The sequence below is a fragment of the Ambystoma mexicanum genome, chromosome 2q (assembly GCF_040938575.1).
Source record: "Ambystoma mexicanum isolate Mex_15411 chromosome 2q, UKY_AmexF1_1, whole genome shotgun sequence".
NCBI lineage: Eukaryota > Metazoa > Chordata > Amphibia > Caudata > Ambystomatidae > Ambystoma > Ambystoma mexicanum.
In genome coordinates, this window is record NC_090924.1 from 960,846,993 (window position 1) to 960,861,267 (window position 14,275).

General features: G+C 50.3%; 1 protein-coding gene and 1 pseudogene across 1 annotated transcript in view; one reads left to right on the plus strand and one right to left on the minus strand.

Annotated features, from left to right (window-relative positions):
• The window catches only part of LOC138568821 (transmembrane channel-like protein 2), a 636,652-nt gene that overhangs the window by 422,184 nt on the left and 200,193 nt on the right, over window positions 1–14,275 (minus strand). Inside the window, exon 8 of the mRNA XM_069646590.1 lies at window positions 153–300. Coding sequence (XP_069502691.1) covers window positions 153–300 — 148 coding nt within the window. The remainder of the gene's footprint in view (window positions 1–152; window positions 301–14,275) is intronic.
• Window positions 1,659–2,943, plus strand: LOC138570340 (centriolar coiled-coil protein of 110 kDa-like; annotated as a pseudogene).

Here is a 14,275-nt window from a genome sequence, read left to right on the forward strand (position 1 = left end):
CAAGGAAGCACACAAATATTTCCTCTTGATCGATGCTGAAATCATATTTTGTGGACAGATAGTTTATATTACCTACTACACTAAAGAACAGAACAAAATAAAGCTGGACGCCTGTCCATACACTTGATGAACGAACATCACTGGAGCTTTACCTTGAAGCTTGTAGTTATTGATGCAAACTTGTTGTCTGCAGTTTCTGGATTGCCAATCAGATAGTCCCAACTGGTGAACATTTTAAAGCTGAAATTATAATTTCCATCATCACCTTCCCCCGTGCTTTCATTGGCATTACTGGCCATCCTGCAGAAACAAAAGTCGTTTCACATTATGAACAATTCACACAAAATCAAGTTTATCAGTTTAAGTCATAACATGTCACAAACTAAATAATGTAACTGAAACAGTGAGCATTATCTTATGCACAATATACAATTCCATTTTGAACCGGTATATATTAAAATGAACTTGCATACGTGAGATAATTAGGAATTAGGTTGTGCCCTCATCTATGAAAGCACGAATTGGCATAGTCAATGGATTTGCCTTTTTTCTGGGCATTGTATATTTCAATCCAGAGTCATCTGGTTCCACTTGCTGTTAACAGGTGGCAATGCATTGTTGTAGAGTAAATGACGACAGTCCTCCTTAAACTAAGGGCGACCTTAAAGGAGGGTGAGGAAACACATGGCACAGGGGTGAGGGAGGAAGAGGAGGATCTACGAGAGCTCGGGGAGAACTCTGGAAAGGGAGAATAAAGAAGGTTTTATTTACTGTTGTTTCCGTCTAATTTATGTGGCCTACGCCCACATAACCGACTATACAGCATGACCAGTTATAAAATAAGTACAGGAAGGAAGAAGACATCTGCCCTCTGCAGCAGAGAAAACTAAGTGTGGTCAGCCCTCCACGGCAGTCCACCAAAGAAAAGTAGAAATGACGATAAAGACTGCACTGGTGAGAAATAAAAATACACCGTCACTGGCAATATTGCCTAAGCAGTGCAGGTTTATCCACATCTAAAAGCAGACACACCTGCAAGACCTGGAACACCATCGATTGTGGGCACTGAATCTGACGAAAATTGAAAAGCAACTTCGCAGTTGATTACGAAAGTAACCTTGTCAGAAGCCTCACAGGTTCTTATGCCAAACTGCCAATCCCAGAGCTGTGCCTGAGTCCTGGTTAAGGACAGCATCTGTGGGCCACATAGTAATCAATAACCCCATTAGTACATGTGACTAATACGCGTGACTTAAATCCCATGGAGAGAAGTAAAATAATAGGAAATGCTTCGCCAGATCTTCTGAAAAATGTGAATTTTGGAGCCTGTATCAAATTGTGCAGTTGATAACAGTGGAGTTTATATTAACAAAGGCAAAGTCCTTAGCAAATGTACGCCTGAGAGTTGCTATGCCTCGAATATAGTGAAACCAAACATTGGGTGTAAGGAAGAGATCTGTGTGATGAAAATTAAAGATCTTGGGGCAACTTCCCCCAAAAGAGATGGGCGCATTAGTCACTGAATTACATTTGACGGACCAGACATCCACTACATTTTTAAGATTGTATGACCCAGGCACAACTTTATAATCTCCAGAAATCATCGATTTGGGTCTAAGCCAAATCGTGTGTCAGATAAAGCAAAGAGCACATCGACAATGGAACTTATTAAATCCTATGACGTAGAGACTCCTTCTCCAGTGCTGTTGCAGAGTCAGAATTCACAACAAAAGACTTATATTTGGTAAGAGTTCTGGTTCGGAAGTTTTGGAAACCGGGTTATCAAGCGCAGACTGGAGTTGGACATGGAGAACCCTCACAAGGAGAACAACCATTTTGCTGCCATGGTGGAAATTTCAGAGCAGGAAAAGCAACGGCTACATACCCAGAAAAGGCACGTCAGGACAGGATCTGGCAACAGTCACAAAAGTGAAGCACTAAACAATGACAGTGTAGACGAGGATATTCTGAAAAAGAAACTGCTGGCGTTTGAAGAAATGCGCCAGAGACATGATGAAACGGCCTGCCCAACAACCTTCACTCCCCATTGCTGAACAGGAATCCTTACAAAATGACATAGAAGAGCAGGAAAGAGCACAGAGGAGGAGAACATCTGATACCAGAGCTTCGCCTAAATTGGCTGAAATGTATATGAGCAATGGTTTTGGAATGGACTGGAAAAAAAGGAATGAAAGCAGCATTTTGGACATGAGGTAGACTCAGTGGAATCCCACAGGAGTGCCTTGGAGTGGTTTGATAACAACTTCTCATCATAGTTTAGTTTCTACTGGCGGCTCATCTTTCTACCTCTTGAAATCAGCTGCCCCTCCGGATCGCACCAACCAGATGGTCTCCGGATTTTAGTCAAGACATGCAGGCTAAACCGAACAAAGTTACCGCTTTGGCAAAGGTGCTCCTAACCCGGAGGATTATGCAAACAGATAAGTTGAAGCAGCTGAAGAAAGTTGTCAACAACACTGCAGAGGGCATCGGTCTGATGTCCCACTGAAGAGAGGCACTGGATCTGCTCAAGATACTTCTTTGCAAGAGAGAGTTCTTTCTCAGCTGCGTGCAGCATTGTACAATATCCAGACATATTGTTTGTGATGGATGCATCTGAAAGTATGAGTATTCATCAACGTGATCGTGGAGTCCGCAGAGAGAAGTTGATCAGATGAATGGAAAAGGTGAAACACCCTTGTTATAGGGTATCGCTTTCAGCAGCTACCCAGAAGTCTCTAGAGTGGAAACAACTCATCAAGGCAGTTGCAATGGGAATGACAAATCAAAGGCCAGTTTTCAGACAAAAGACTTCAGAAACCAGAATACTACAGCCAACACAAAGACTGTATGCTCCTGTTAACAGGTTGTATGTACCAGAAGAACCCAGATAAAGAGGCCAAATGCAGTGACAATTTTAGAACGCAGATTTCGAATGGATAAGAAACGAGCAGTGGGTGTTTCCAAGACATTTCTCAAATGTTCTCTTCAATTTGTGTCAATAGTATATGTGATAACCTTAAAAAGTGTATATGCACATGACCTATATTGCAGAAAAGTAAACTGGGAATATGAAGAGAGGCAATGTTCCAGGATATATGCAATTGACAACCAACAGTTCTGAAGCTGGAGTCAAGCATGTGTGAACATGTTTGGTGAAGAATACTAAAGGTTTGATGGAAGGGCGAATTGTTTAGAATTGCATGGAAAGTTTGTGAGGGTGGTACAGTGAAAATAGTCAAAGGCATGAGGGTGATTTTACAAATATATATCTGTCATGCCGTCATTGTATAATCACGATTGCGTAACTGGGATTGATTTCTTGCCTGAATGTTTGATCACCACCGTTAGTTATTAGAATCACCCTGCCATATTCTTCAGTGTGTTGAATTTATTGGCACATATCAACATGCTATCTAGTACATAATACAGTTTTGAGCTCCATACAACTGTTGAGCAGCAGCCAGATATAGTACATATTGGTTGCACCCTGCACTTACAAATACTAATACATTTGAAATAAGTTGTGATTCTCATTTAGAACACAGACACGGGGAGGGCGCAGTGCAGTACATAGGATTAACAGTAATGAAGCAGTGAAATAAATAAAAATAATAGGTACTAAAGTGTGGCCACCTAGTGGCAGTGCAGGGGTAAGTGTAGACATAAGTGTCGAGACCTGGTGGGGACTGTAGGGATACAGAACCAGTCCCTAAGTGCAGGGGTTGCCTGGGAGGCAGTGCAGGAGTGCAGCTGGTGGGAGGAGGGGATCTGGGCCCGAGATCAGAGGGTAGTCAGGTGACCAGTGCAATTTCAGTCAGGAGTTCAGCAGGGGAGAGGAGGAGAGATAGCAGAAGCAAAGAGGAAGGTCTTGAGGTGCTTCCGGAACCAGAGATGGTTCTCCTTAAGTTTCAGGAAGGCAGTGAGGCTGTATCAGAGGGAGGCCCCAGCCGAAGAAAGAGATCTACCACCAACTTGTTGCTTGGAAAAGGGACTGACCCTGAGGGAGTTGGAGGCAGATGAGTCAAGAGCACGAAAAGGAAGATATTTAGGAAGAGAGAGTTGAAGGTATTGAGACCCCAGGCCCCAGAAGGCCTTGTGGACAATGCAGGGGGTTTTAAACTTAATCCTTGCAGCTACTGGGAGCCAGTGCAGAGATGTCAGTCCTGGAGAGATACGATCCCTGGGCTTAAGGTCAGGGACAAGTCTTGCAGTCCTGTTCTTGATGAGTTGCAGAGGGCGGAGAGTAGAAGCAGGCAGATTTAGAAGGAGGGTGTTGCAGTAGTCCAGCCCAGAGAGAACCAGAGCTCTGGAGACAGTGAGCTTCCGGGTGTAGGAGAGGAAAGGAAGAATACCGCTAAGGAGGTGCAGCTGGTAGTGTGACTTCTTAGAGATGTCAGAGATGTGAGGAGAGAAGGAGAGTGGGGAGTCGAAGATGACCCAAGGTTTTTAGCCTCACAGGTGGGAAAAGGAAGAGGTCCAAGAGAGGCCGGCCAGAGAGCAATAGGAAAGGAGGGAGCATTGCAATGCCTCTGAATGTAGTGGTGCAGATAATATCCTGTTTCTGCAGGCAGACAACCCATGACTCATGAGGGGCTTCTTTTAAAATCAATATTATATTATGTTATATAATATATGAGCAGATCGACCCTTAACAGAAATAATTGTGGTAAGTCAAAGAAGAAAAGGAGAGAGAAGAAATTGAGGTGGATGGAGAGGCCATGCAATTTGTATAGTCAGCCCTTATAAATCCCAGCAACATACAATATCATTGAAAATTAATGCAAAATGTTCACAGAACACATTGGGAGAAGGTTTATCAGATGCACAGTACATTATTTACTTGCTTCAATCCCCAGCATCTTGATTTGATATATGATATGATAAGTCATTTATAACGTGCCTGTACACAAGTATTTCTATGCATGGTAAGACAAGGAAGGGAAAGACAAGGGGAACAAAACACACAATCCTACTAGGCCTAGTGTCATTCAGATTGTGCAACTGCCAGTGGAAGTGAGAGGAGAAGTGCCAGGGGGAGGGAAACTGAGAGTGCAATAGCAAAGCTCAGGTTAGTGCCGCTGGGGTGGCCGGTTCTAAGTAAGTGAAAGGAGAGAGGGGATTGTAGGGAAGCAGATACAGTCCCTAGCCTGTGGTAGGCCTGAAGGAAGTGAATGTTGCAAGTGGTGGCAAAGGAGCCTGGTCCCCATACGTTTCAGAGGGAGGCCAGGTCACCAGTTAATGCAGCAGACAAGAACATCAGCAGGGGAGAGAGAGAGAAAGCAGTGGCGAAAAGGAAGGTCTTGAGTTACTTCCGGAACCTGAGGTGTTCCTGCTCAAGTTTGAAAGAGGCAGCAGCAGACAAGAACATCAGCAGGGGAGCGAGAGAGAAAGCAGTGGCAAAAAGGAAGGTCTTGAGTTACTTCCGTAACCTGAGGTGGTCCTTCTCAAGTTTGAAAGAGGCAGGGAGGCTGTTCCAGAGAGATGCACCAGCCGAGGAGAGGAATCTACCCCCCACTATCTGCCTGAAGAAGCGTCTGACCTTCAGAGAGTTGGAGGTGGATGAGCTGAGGGCTCGAGAAGGAAAGTGCTTGTTCTTTAGGGCCACCTTTTAAGGTTTGATGTGTGTCTTTTTCAGGTTCTTTGGCATCAGTGCCATTTGTGATTCAAGTAGGATTGGCCTTCCAAACTCCGGATGATCAAGATAGAAATTCCAAGCAGTACGCAGCTCTTTTAGAAGTTCTTTGCTACATGGTTGGTGATTGGTCAAATACCAAGTGCCACGATGGAACATCAGAATATTACATGGGCATTTAAACTCACACTTAGGCCATTGCCCGGGCTGCAGAGACATTGGTATGCTAATTGTGGCACCCCCCACAGTCAGCAAAACTGAATGAGAGGGGCTGGTGTAATTCATATGCAGTAAGTGTATTCATATATATATATATATATATATTCAGTGAGAAAACTTTGTTAAAGGGACGTTATGGTTAAGTTGCGCTACTAAAAACCTATGAAATTCAGTGAAAAAACGTTGTTAAAGGGACATTATGGTTCCAAGTAAAACCGAAAAACCCTTGAAATTCGACAGTTATGGTAAGCTAAGCAACCATAACTCGCGCCACCACCGTGCACTGCTAAGACTAACACCCAGGACATCAAAGATGACATCACAAATGTCATTGATGACATCACTGATGACATCACATGTCTGGCTCACTCTTTTTTCTTTTGCTGACATAGAAGAGAAAATGGATTTACTGTTGACTAATTTTAATAATTTGAAAACTTTTGTGGAAGATCATTTTAAACCAAAAACCTCGTACCATTGCCCCACATGTACTTGTCCCTCCTCACCATATCCCAGTCAATTATCCCCAAACCCTCTCCATAACCCAAAACGTTTTGATGAGACTTCCATCCCTTCTTCACCTAATAACAATCATGATGAAACCCCTAATTCTCCTGTTTTTGTTTCTGTTTCTGCCTCACCTTCTCTGTCATAAATGATTAATATATGTTAAATAAAGTTTAATTTTTATATTGTGTTGTAAATAGTTTTTTCTATTTTTTTTTAAAAACAATGTAGGTGTCCGCGGACAGTGCAGGTGTTCTGAAATGTTCGTAAATAAACGAAAATGGAGGTGTCCTGAAGAACACTATACCTGTTTGTACTGTTCGCTAGCAAGATGAAACTATTCTAAGAACACAAGCGGTGTCCTGAAATGTTCGTAAAAAAAAAATTAAAGTGTCCTAAAGAACACTAACTGGTCGATTCATGGAATTAATGTGCAGAGGTGCCAAAACGTGCGATTCGCAGTAAAAGTGCAAAAATCGCAGTGCAACTGCAAAAATCGCAGGGAAACCAGCGCACATCGATTCATGGAAGTCTGTGCGCGAGAAAAACATTGGATGTGTGCTGAAAAAGTGCGCGGCGCACGCCGGCGCACGGGTCATCCAACGGCGTGCACCACGGCCACTGCGAAATCGCACATAGCGCGGCGCACATCACAAAAGTAGGCGGAACACTGGGCGTAACACTCGGAATGGAGAACAACGCGTGAAAATATGGGCGTCACGGGGGAAGAACAGGAGGCAAGTGCGCGGAACGCCCACATGTTCGCCTACAACCCGTATTCATGGAATCGAATAGCGCAAACCAGCGCACGGTGAAAAACGCGCACAGGGCCAAACAAGTACGCCACAAGAAAGCAGGTGGTAGCGTCCCTGCGCCTGAAATAAATGTGCGACAAAATGTGCGCTACCAAAAAGCACCCATATACAGCTATGATGAATAGTCCATACAGTGGCCCTCTAGGACAAATGAGGTGCAAAGGGGTACCGACAAACACGGACACCCGCTGTGTGAAAAATAGCATGTGCGTGTATTACGGGGTTCGCGGGAAGTTCCACACGCGATTGGCCTGGGCACGTGTATTCCGGGGTGCACGGGAAATTTCACAAGTGAATTTGCAGGGTACGTGTATTTCGGTGTGCGCGTGAAGTTCCACACGCAATTTCAGTAGGGTACGTGTACTCCGGGTGCGCGGCAAATTCCACACGCGAATCCAGCAGCCTACGTGTATTTCTGGGGTGCCGGGGAGTCCCACACGTGAATTGGCCATGTGGGTCCTCCCAGCTGTTCCCTCTACACCCTCCACGGCCCCTGCAGGCGGCCCACACCACAGGGGACTACCCTGCACCCCTGCACATGTCCCGCAGGCAGCCCATCCACCATGGCCATGCCCCCCAGCCAACCCACATGTCACCTTTCACTACTGCCCACCAACGCATGTCTCCCAGCACCCCCACCCCCCTGCATCCAGGGGCACCCTCCACCAGGCCCCCACTCATGTCTCCCAGCACCCCCACCCCCCTGCATCCAGGGCACCCTCCACCAGGCCCCCACTCATGTCTCCCTGCACCCCCACCCCCCAGCACTATGGGGCACCCTCCACCAGGCCCCCACTCATGTCTCCCAGCACCCCCACCCCCTGCATCCAGGGGCACCCTCCACCAGGCCCCCACTCATGTCCCCCTGCACCCCCACCCCCCAGCACTGTGGGGCACCCTCCACCAGGCCCCCACTCATGTCTCCCTGCACCCCCCCCTGTATCCAGGGGCACCCTCCACCAGGCCCCCACTCATGTCTCCCAGCACCCCCACCCCCCACCAGTCAGGGGCACCCTCCACCAGGCCCCCACTCATGTCTCCCAGCACACCACCCCCCTGCATCCAGTGGCACCCTCCACCAGGCCCCCACTCATGTCTCCCAGCACCCCCACCCCCCTGCATCCAGAGGCACCCTCCACCAGGCCCCCACTCATGTCTGCCAGCACCCCCACCCCCCTGCATCCAGGGGCACCCTCCACCAGGCCCCCACTCATGTCTCCCAGCACCCCCACCCCCCTGCATCCAGGGGCACCCTCCACCAGGCCCCCATACATGTCTCCCTGCACCCCCACCCCCAGCACTGTGGGGCACCCTCCACCAGGCCCCACTCATGTCCAGCTCATGTCTCCTTGCACCCCCACCCCCCAGCATCCAGGGGCACCCTCCACCAGGCCCCCACTCCTGTTTCCCTGCACTCCCACCCCCCAGCACTGTGGGGCACCCTCCACCAGGCCCCCACTCATGTCTCCCTGCACCCCCACCCCCCACCAGTCAGGGGCACCCTCCACCAGGCCCCCACTCATGTCTCCCAGCACCCCCACCCCCCTGCATCCAGGGGCACCATCCACCAGGCCCCCACTCATGTCTCCCTGCACCCCCACCCCCCACCAGTCAGGGGCACCCTCCACCAGGCCCCCACTCATGTCCAACTCATGTCTCCCTGCACCCTCACCCCCCTGCATCCAGGGGCACCCTCCACCAGACCCCCACTCATGTCTCCCTGCACCCCCACCAGTCAGGGGCACCCTCCACCAGGCCCCCACTCATGTCCAACTCATGTCTCCCTGCACCCCCACCCCCCTGCATCAAGGGGCACCCTCCACCAGGCCCCCACTCATGTCTCCATGCACCCCCCTGCATCCAGGGGCACCCTCCACCAGGCCCCCACTCATGTCACCCTGCACCCCCACCCCCCACCAGTCAGGGGCACCCTCCACCAGGCCCCCACTTATGTCCAACTCATGTCTCCTTGCACCCCCACCCCCCACCAGTCAGGGGCACCCTCCACCAGGCCCCCACTCATGTCTCCCTGTACCCCCACCCCCCTGCATCCAGGGGCACCCTCCACCAGGCCCCCACTCATGTCTCCCAGCACTCCCACCCCCCTGCATCCAGGGGCATCCTCCACCAGGCCCCCACTCATAACTCCTTGCACCCCCACCCCCCAGCACTGTGGGGCACCCTCCACCAGGCCCCCACTCATAACTCCCTGCACCCCCACCCCCTACCAGTCAGGGGCACCCTCCACCAGGCCCCCACTCATGTCTCCCAGCACCCCCACCTCCCTGCATCCAGGGGCACCCTCCACCAGGCCCCCCTCCTTCTTACCACCCCCCTCCACCCACCCAGCAGTGCGATTCACCTGTGTACGTGTATATCAGGGTTGCGCATGTAGTCTGGGGTTCGCGGGAAGTTCCACATGCGATTTCAGCAGGATACATGTATTTCGGGGTGCACGGGAAGTTTCACACACGAATTTGCAGGGTATGTGTATTTCGGTGTGTGCGCGTGAAGTTACAGTGGGGTACGTGTATTCCAGGGGTGGGCGGGATTATTTACTCGCGACTGGGCCTGGGAGAGCGTGTTACGTGTATTCCCGGGGTGGTTGGGAAGATTTACACGCTCGCCTACAACGCGCCAAAAAATAAAAGGACCAATCCTGAAACACGTACGCCAGCATGAAGCAGGCGCACGTCCCACGCAGCATAAAAGAGTGCGCAAACAACAAACAAACTCGGACGCCAGGATGAATATACCGTTCCTAGCAGCAGTGGCTGTGGGATACCGCAGGACGAGGAGAAGGATAGTCAGGGCCAGAATCTTCACACCCAGAACCAGCCTATTTGGTATGCCAGATGACCAGGTGTATGGGAGGTACAGGTTTCCACCACACATAATACTCGACCTGGTCAGTGAGTGGGAGGATGACCTCACATCACCCACCCTGTGCTCCCAAGCACTCAGCCCCCTGGAGAAGGTCCTCAATGTACTGCACTTCTTGGCTACCGGATCATTTCAGCGGACAAGTGCCATAGTGGGGGGGGGGGTCACAGGCCATGCAGTCACGGTGCCTACACCAGGTGTTGTCCATCATCACTGCACGCCCATCAGTCCGCAGGCACATATACCTGCCCAGCACACCTGCAGAAAGGCAGGCTGTCAGGCAAGATTTCTACAGGGTGGCACAATTCACCAAAGTGCTAGGTGCCATTGATTGCACCCATGTGGCTCTACGTCCCACCCAGGGCATCTGAGCACATCTATAGAAACCGCAAGCACTGGCATTCCATCAACGTCCAGGTAGTATTTGATGCCAAGGGAATCATCACCTCAGTATATGCCAACTATCCAGGGTCCACCCACGACAGCTTCATTTACAGGATGTCAACCCTAAACCGGGACATGGAAGCTGGGCGGCATGGCGATGCATGGCTGCTTGGTGAGTAGAAATGCCACAGCACACGCATGCATGACAGATACAGAGTAATGCCAATACCCCACTAATGATCCCCATCACCACCTCCCCAGGGGACAGTGCCTACCCTCTGAGCACACACATGATGACGCCAATTCGGAACCCCATCACGCCTCCTGAGGTAAGATACAACACAGCCCATATTGCAACCCGGGGCATAGTGGAGTGCACATTCGGAGTGCTCAAGTCACGCTTTCGCTCCCTTGACCGTTCTGGCGGGCAGCTGTTATACGCTCCCCCAGTAGTGTGCAGGATCATAGTGGCAGCATGTGTCCTGGACAATGTTGCAACACGCCGGGCCTGGCTGTGGACATGGTGGTGCCCCCACATCCCCAACCACATTCACGCCTGCTGCTCATGGGAGGAGAAAGGGCACTGGGTGAGGCAGCCCGTACGGAGCTGGTGGCTAATTACTTCACATAGAAAGCACACCCCTATGGAGTGCACACAGCCCTGGCACATACCATCTGACAATCAATGATGACTCAATCTGACAATTATGATGAACAAAGGGACAGTCAACTGTCAGAACCATAGCAGCCTGAGGTTGTTCATCTGGAAGTGTCACAATATGTGCATCCCTATCTACACAAACACCACCAATGCAGTGTCATCAAAAGACACACTTCCATGCAGCAAAAATGAATACCCACTTGCAAAATACAACATGAGAACAGTGCCATGTCACCCAACCCCTCCCCGGCACGGCCACACAACACACCATGGCATGTCATGCAATGTGAGAGCAAACAAATTAATCCCCACAACATGCCCCAAGTGTCCCCAACTACAGTGTCCCTAATGGAAACTGGCCACACATGAAATGCTCACAGTAATGCAGGACCAACAACACACATTACCAAATACTTACCAAGAATATCAATCACCTACACAACCTCCAACCTACCATAAACATGACAGTACGGACTTAAAAAATTGGTAGCCTCACTACCTGATAATGGCAGCACTTCGAACACTTCCAAGTATACAGCGTTAGCGCCACGCAAGAGTGTAGGTGCACTGCTTACAACATGGACTCCAGTCCCAAAGTAGACCGCCTTGTGAAGACATGAGAAATGGACCTGCAAATTAGGAGGATGAGATGGATGCAGAGGCACATATCAATACACCATGCAGTGTACAATACAACAACAATATGCACTAGGAATGTATACACAGTATTGACTACATACTGCCCACACATCAAATGGGAGTCCAACGTCACCGTGTAAGTCAATGTCACTTGGGCACACCCTTTGCAAGCCCAGGGAAACGGGAAGCAGGAGGGGTGTGTGTCACACAAACCCAAGCATCTGACCCAAATTCAGGACAAGCCTGCATGTGCCCAGCCACAATACAGCGTATGCCCACGGGAGCCACACAAGGCAACCCACTGTACAAAAAATCAAAAATCAAAAAAATAATATATCAAAAATGCCCATTAATGGGCCCGGGGGGTTGGGGGAGGCCACCCAGGAGGTCCGAGGACAGGGTGCGCACCAAAACCCACCTGTGTGGATCTTGCGAGAAAAAAAACACTTCCATGGGCTCATGGCCTGCACGGCTTCCCTATTGTGGGAGAATCGCTGCTGTCGCTCTCCTCACCCTCTGCAGCTGCATCAGGAGGTGGTGGCACTATGGGAGGCAGCCCACGCAAAGCCCTAGTCTGGTCCTCCATGGCAGCAAGCATGCGGGTGTGGAAGGTCTGGTTCTGGAGGATAATTGTGCGGAGGTCCCCATGCAACAATTCACGGGATGCCCGGACCTCCGCCCTAGTTGCCTGCATCTCAGCTGAGAGCGTACGTGTGAGCCGCTCCAGCTGCTGTTCTGTCCTCGTGTTAGCTGAAGCCTCAAGCTCAACCAGAGTTGCCCTGAGCTGACGGAGTTCCACCCTCAGGGCTTCCCTGTGGCCCTGGGACTCAATGGAAATGGCTTCCCGCAGAGTCTCCAGTGCCGGCCGCCTGTCCCTGTTGGACGCCAACATGTCCTCCCTGTGTGACTGGCTAATGGAGTCTGTTGCCTGCTGTAGTTGTTCAATTAGCCTTTCTTGGGGGACAATAGAAGTGGCCACCCTATCCATGGCCTGAGCCATCATCTCAGTTGATGCTGCCTGTTGGTTTGCCATACCGTATATGGATTGCTCCCATGCTGTATTGCCAGGTGGCTTACGGCCACCGCGTCGGCGGGCACCACACCTGTCTGGGGCAAGGCGAACTGCGCCTTGCTGTGCCGCCACTGCCTGAGGCTGCAGGACTGCATTCCCCCTCTGATCTGCTGGCCCAGGAACAGGATCAGATGTAGCAGAGTGTTATCCTGCATCTGTAACCACCAAAGGCTGACCTACCAACACTGACATCCCCATTGAGGGTTGTACCCCTGGTGCAGGTGGGTTGGACAGTACAGAATCCCTCCTAGAGACACTTACCTGCGACGGCACATAGGTCTCATCATCTGAATCGACACCTGAATAGAGCTCGGGGGAGGTGCACCCAGAGACACCCCTTGTGATGACGGCCTGCAGCAAGTGTGGGTTCTCACCCACCACCACACCACGTCCCTCACTGGTGCCCGGTCGGGCCTGAGACCCCTCCTGGGTCTGCACCATCTCCACAACCCCAGCAGTATCAAGTGCGTCATCCCCTGCAAAGACATAAAAGAAAAGAAATGGGAACAGGCATTAGCAACATGGAACACAATTAGGGCTGAGAAGCAACACAAACAGTACTTCATTGACACATGTCCCACATGACTATAACCCTCCCATGCATGCACTGTCACTGCGTATGAAGGGGAGGCAAATGGCACACATTGATGACACCAAGATGGAAGACCAACAAATTTGCTGCATGCTGCCTAGCAGTGCCATCACACATTGGCCTGTGATTGGCATGTCCAATACACATACATGACACATGCCATCACACAGATGGCATGTACCCTAGCCATGTCACACATGTGACAATAGGACTGAGAAATGCCTAGTGAAAGTGGTGGAATGCAGACAATCAGCCTGAATGAACACAGAATAACATGCAACTATGTTGTGGTAAGATGACAATTCAAGGGCAACTGGCGTGAGGTTGGGCTGAATGTCTACTGTTGCCAGAAGGGATACTGCAACACCCAAATCCTGGTGCACAGAATGTTTTGGATGAAGCACATGGGTGACCCAAACCACTCAGGCACACACCCTGTCACCTGGCACTCAATCATAAGCACTCACACAGATGCCATGCACATGGATGACACACACATGCATGTGCACTCACCGGACAATGCCTCGTAATCTGGCAGGTCTCCCACGCCTTGGATCTGTTCCTCCGTGACGTAGGTCCCAGCAACATACTCATGTGGAGTGAGTTCTATGTCCTCTGCCGGAGACCCACCTCCAGTCACTAGAGTTGCGGCATGACTTGAGGCCAGCTTTTTCTTTGCCCTGCGCTTAAGGTCATTCCAGCGCTTGTAGCAATCATTAGCTGTGTGCCTCACGAATCCAAGGGCACTTATGAGTTCCGCAATGGTCTGCCAGTGTGCCTGATGTTGTGCAGGTGTGGTCTTGCATCCTGCAGTAATCATCATTTCGCTGTCATGTGCGGAAACATACTCCACAAGTGCATCAAGTTC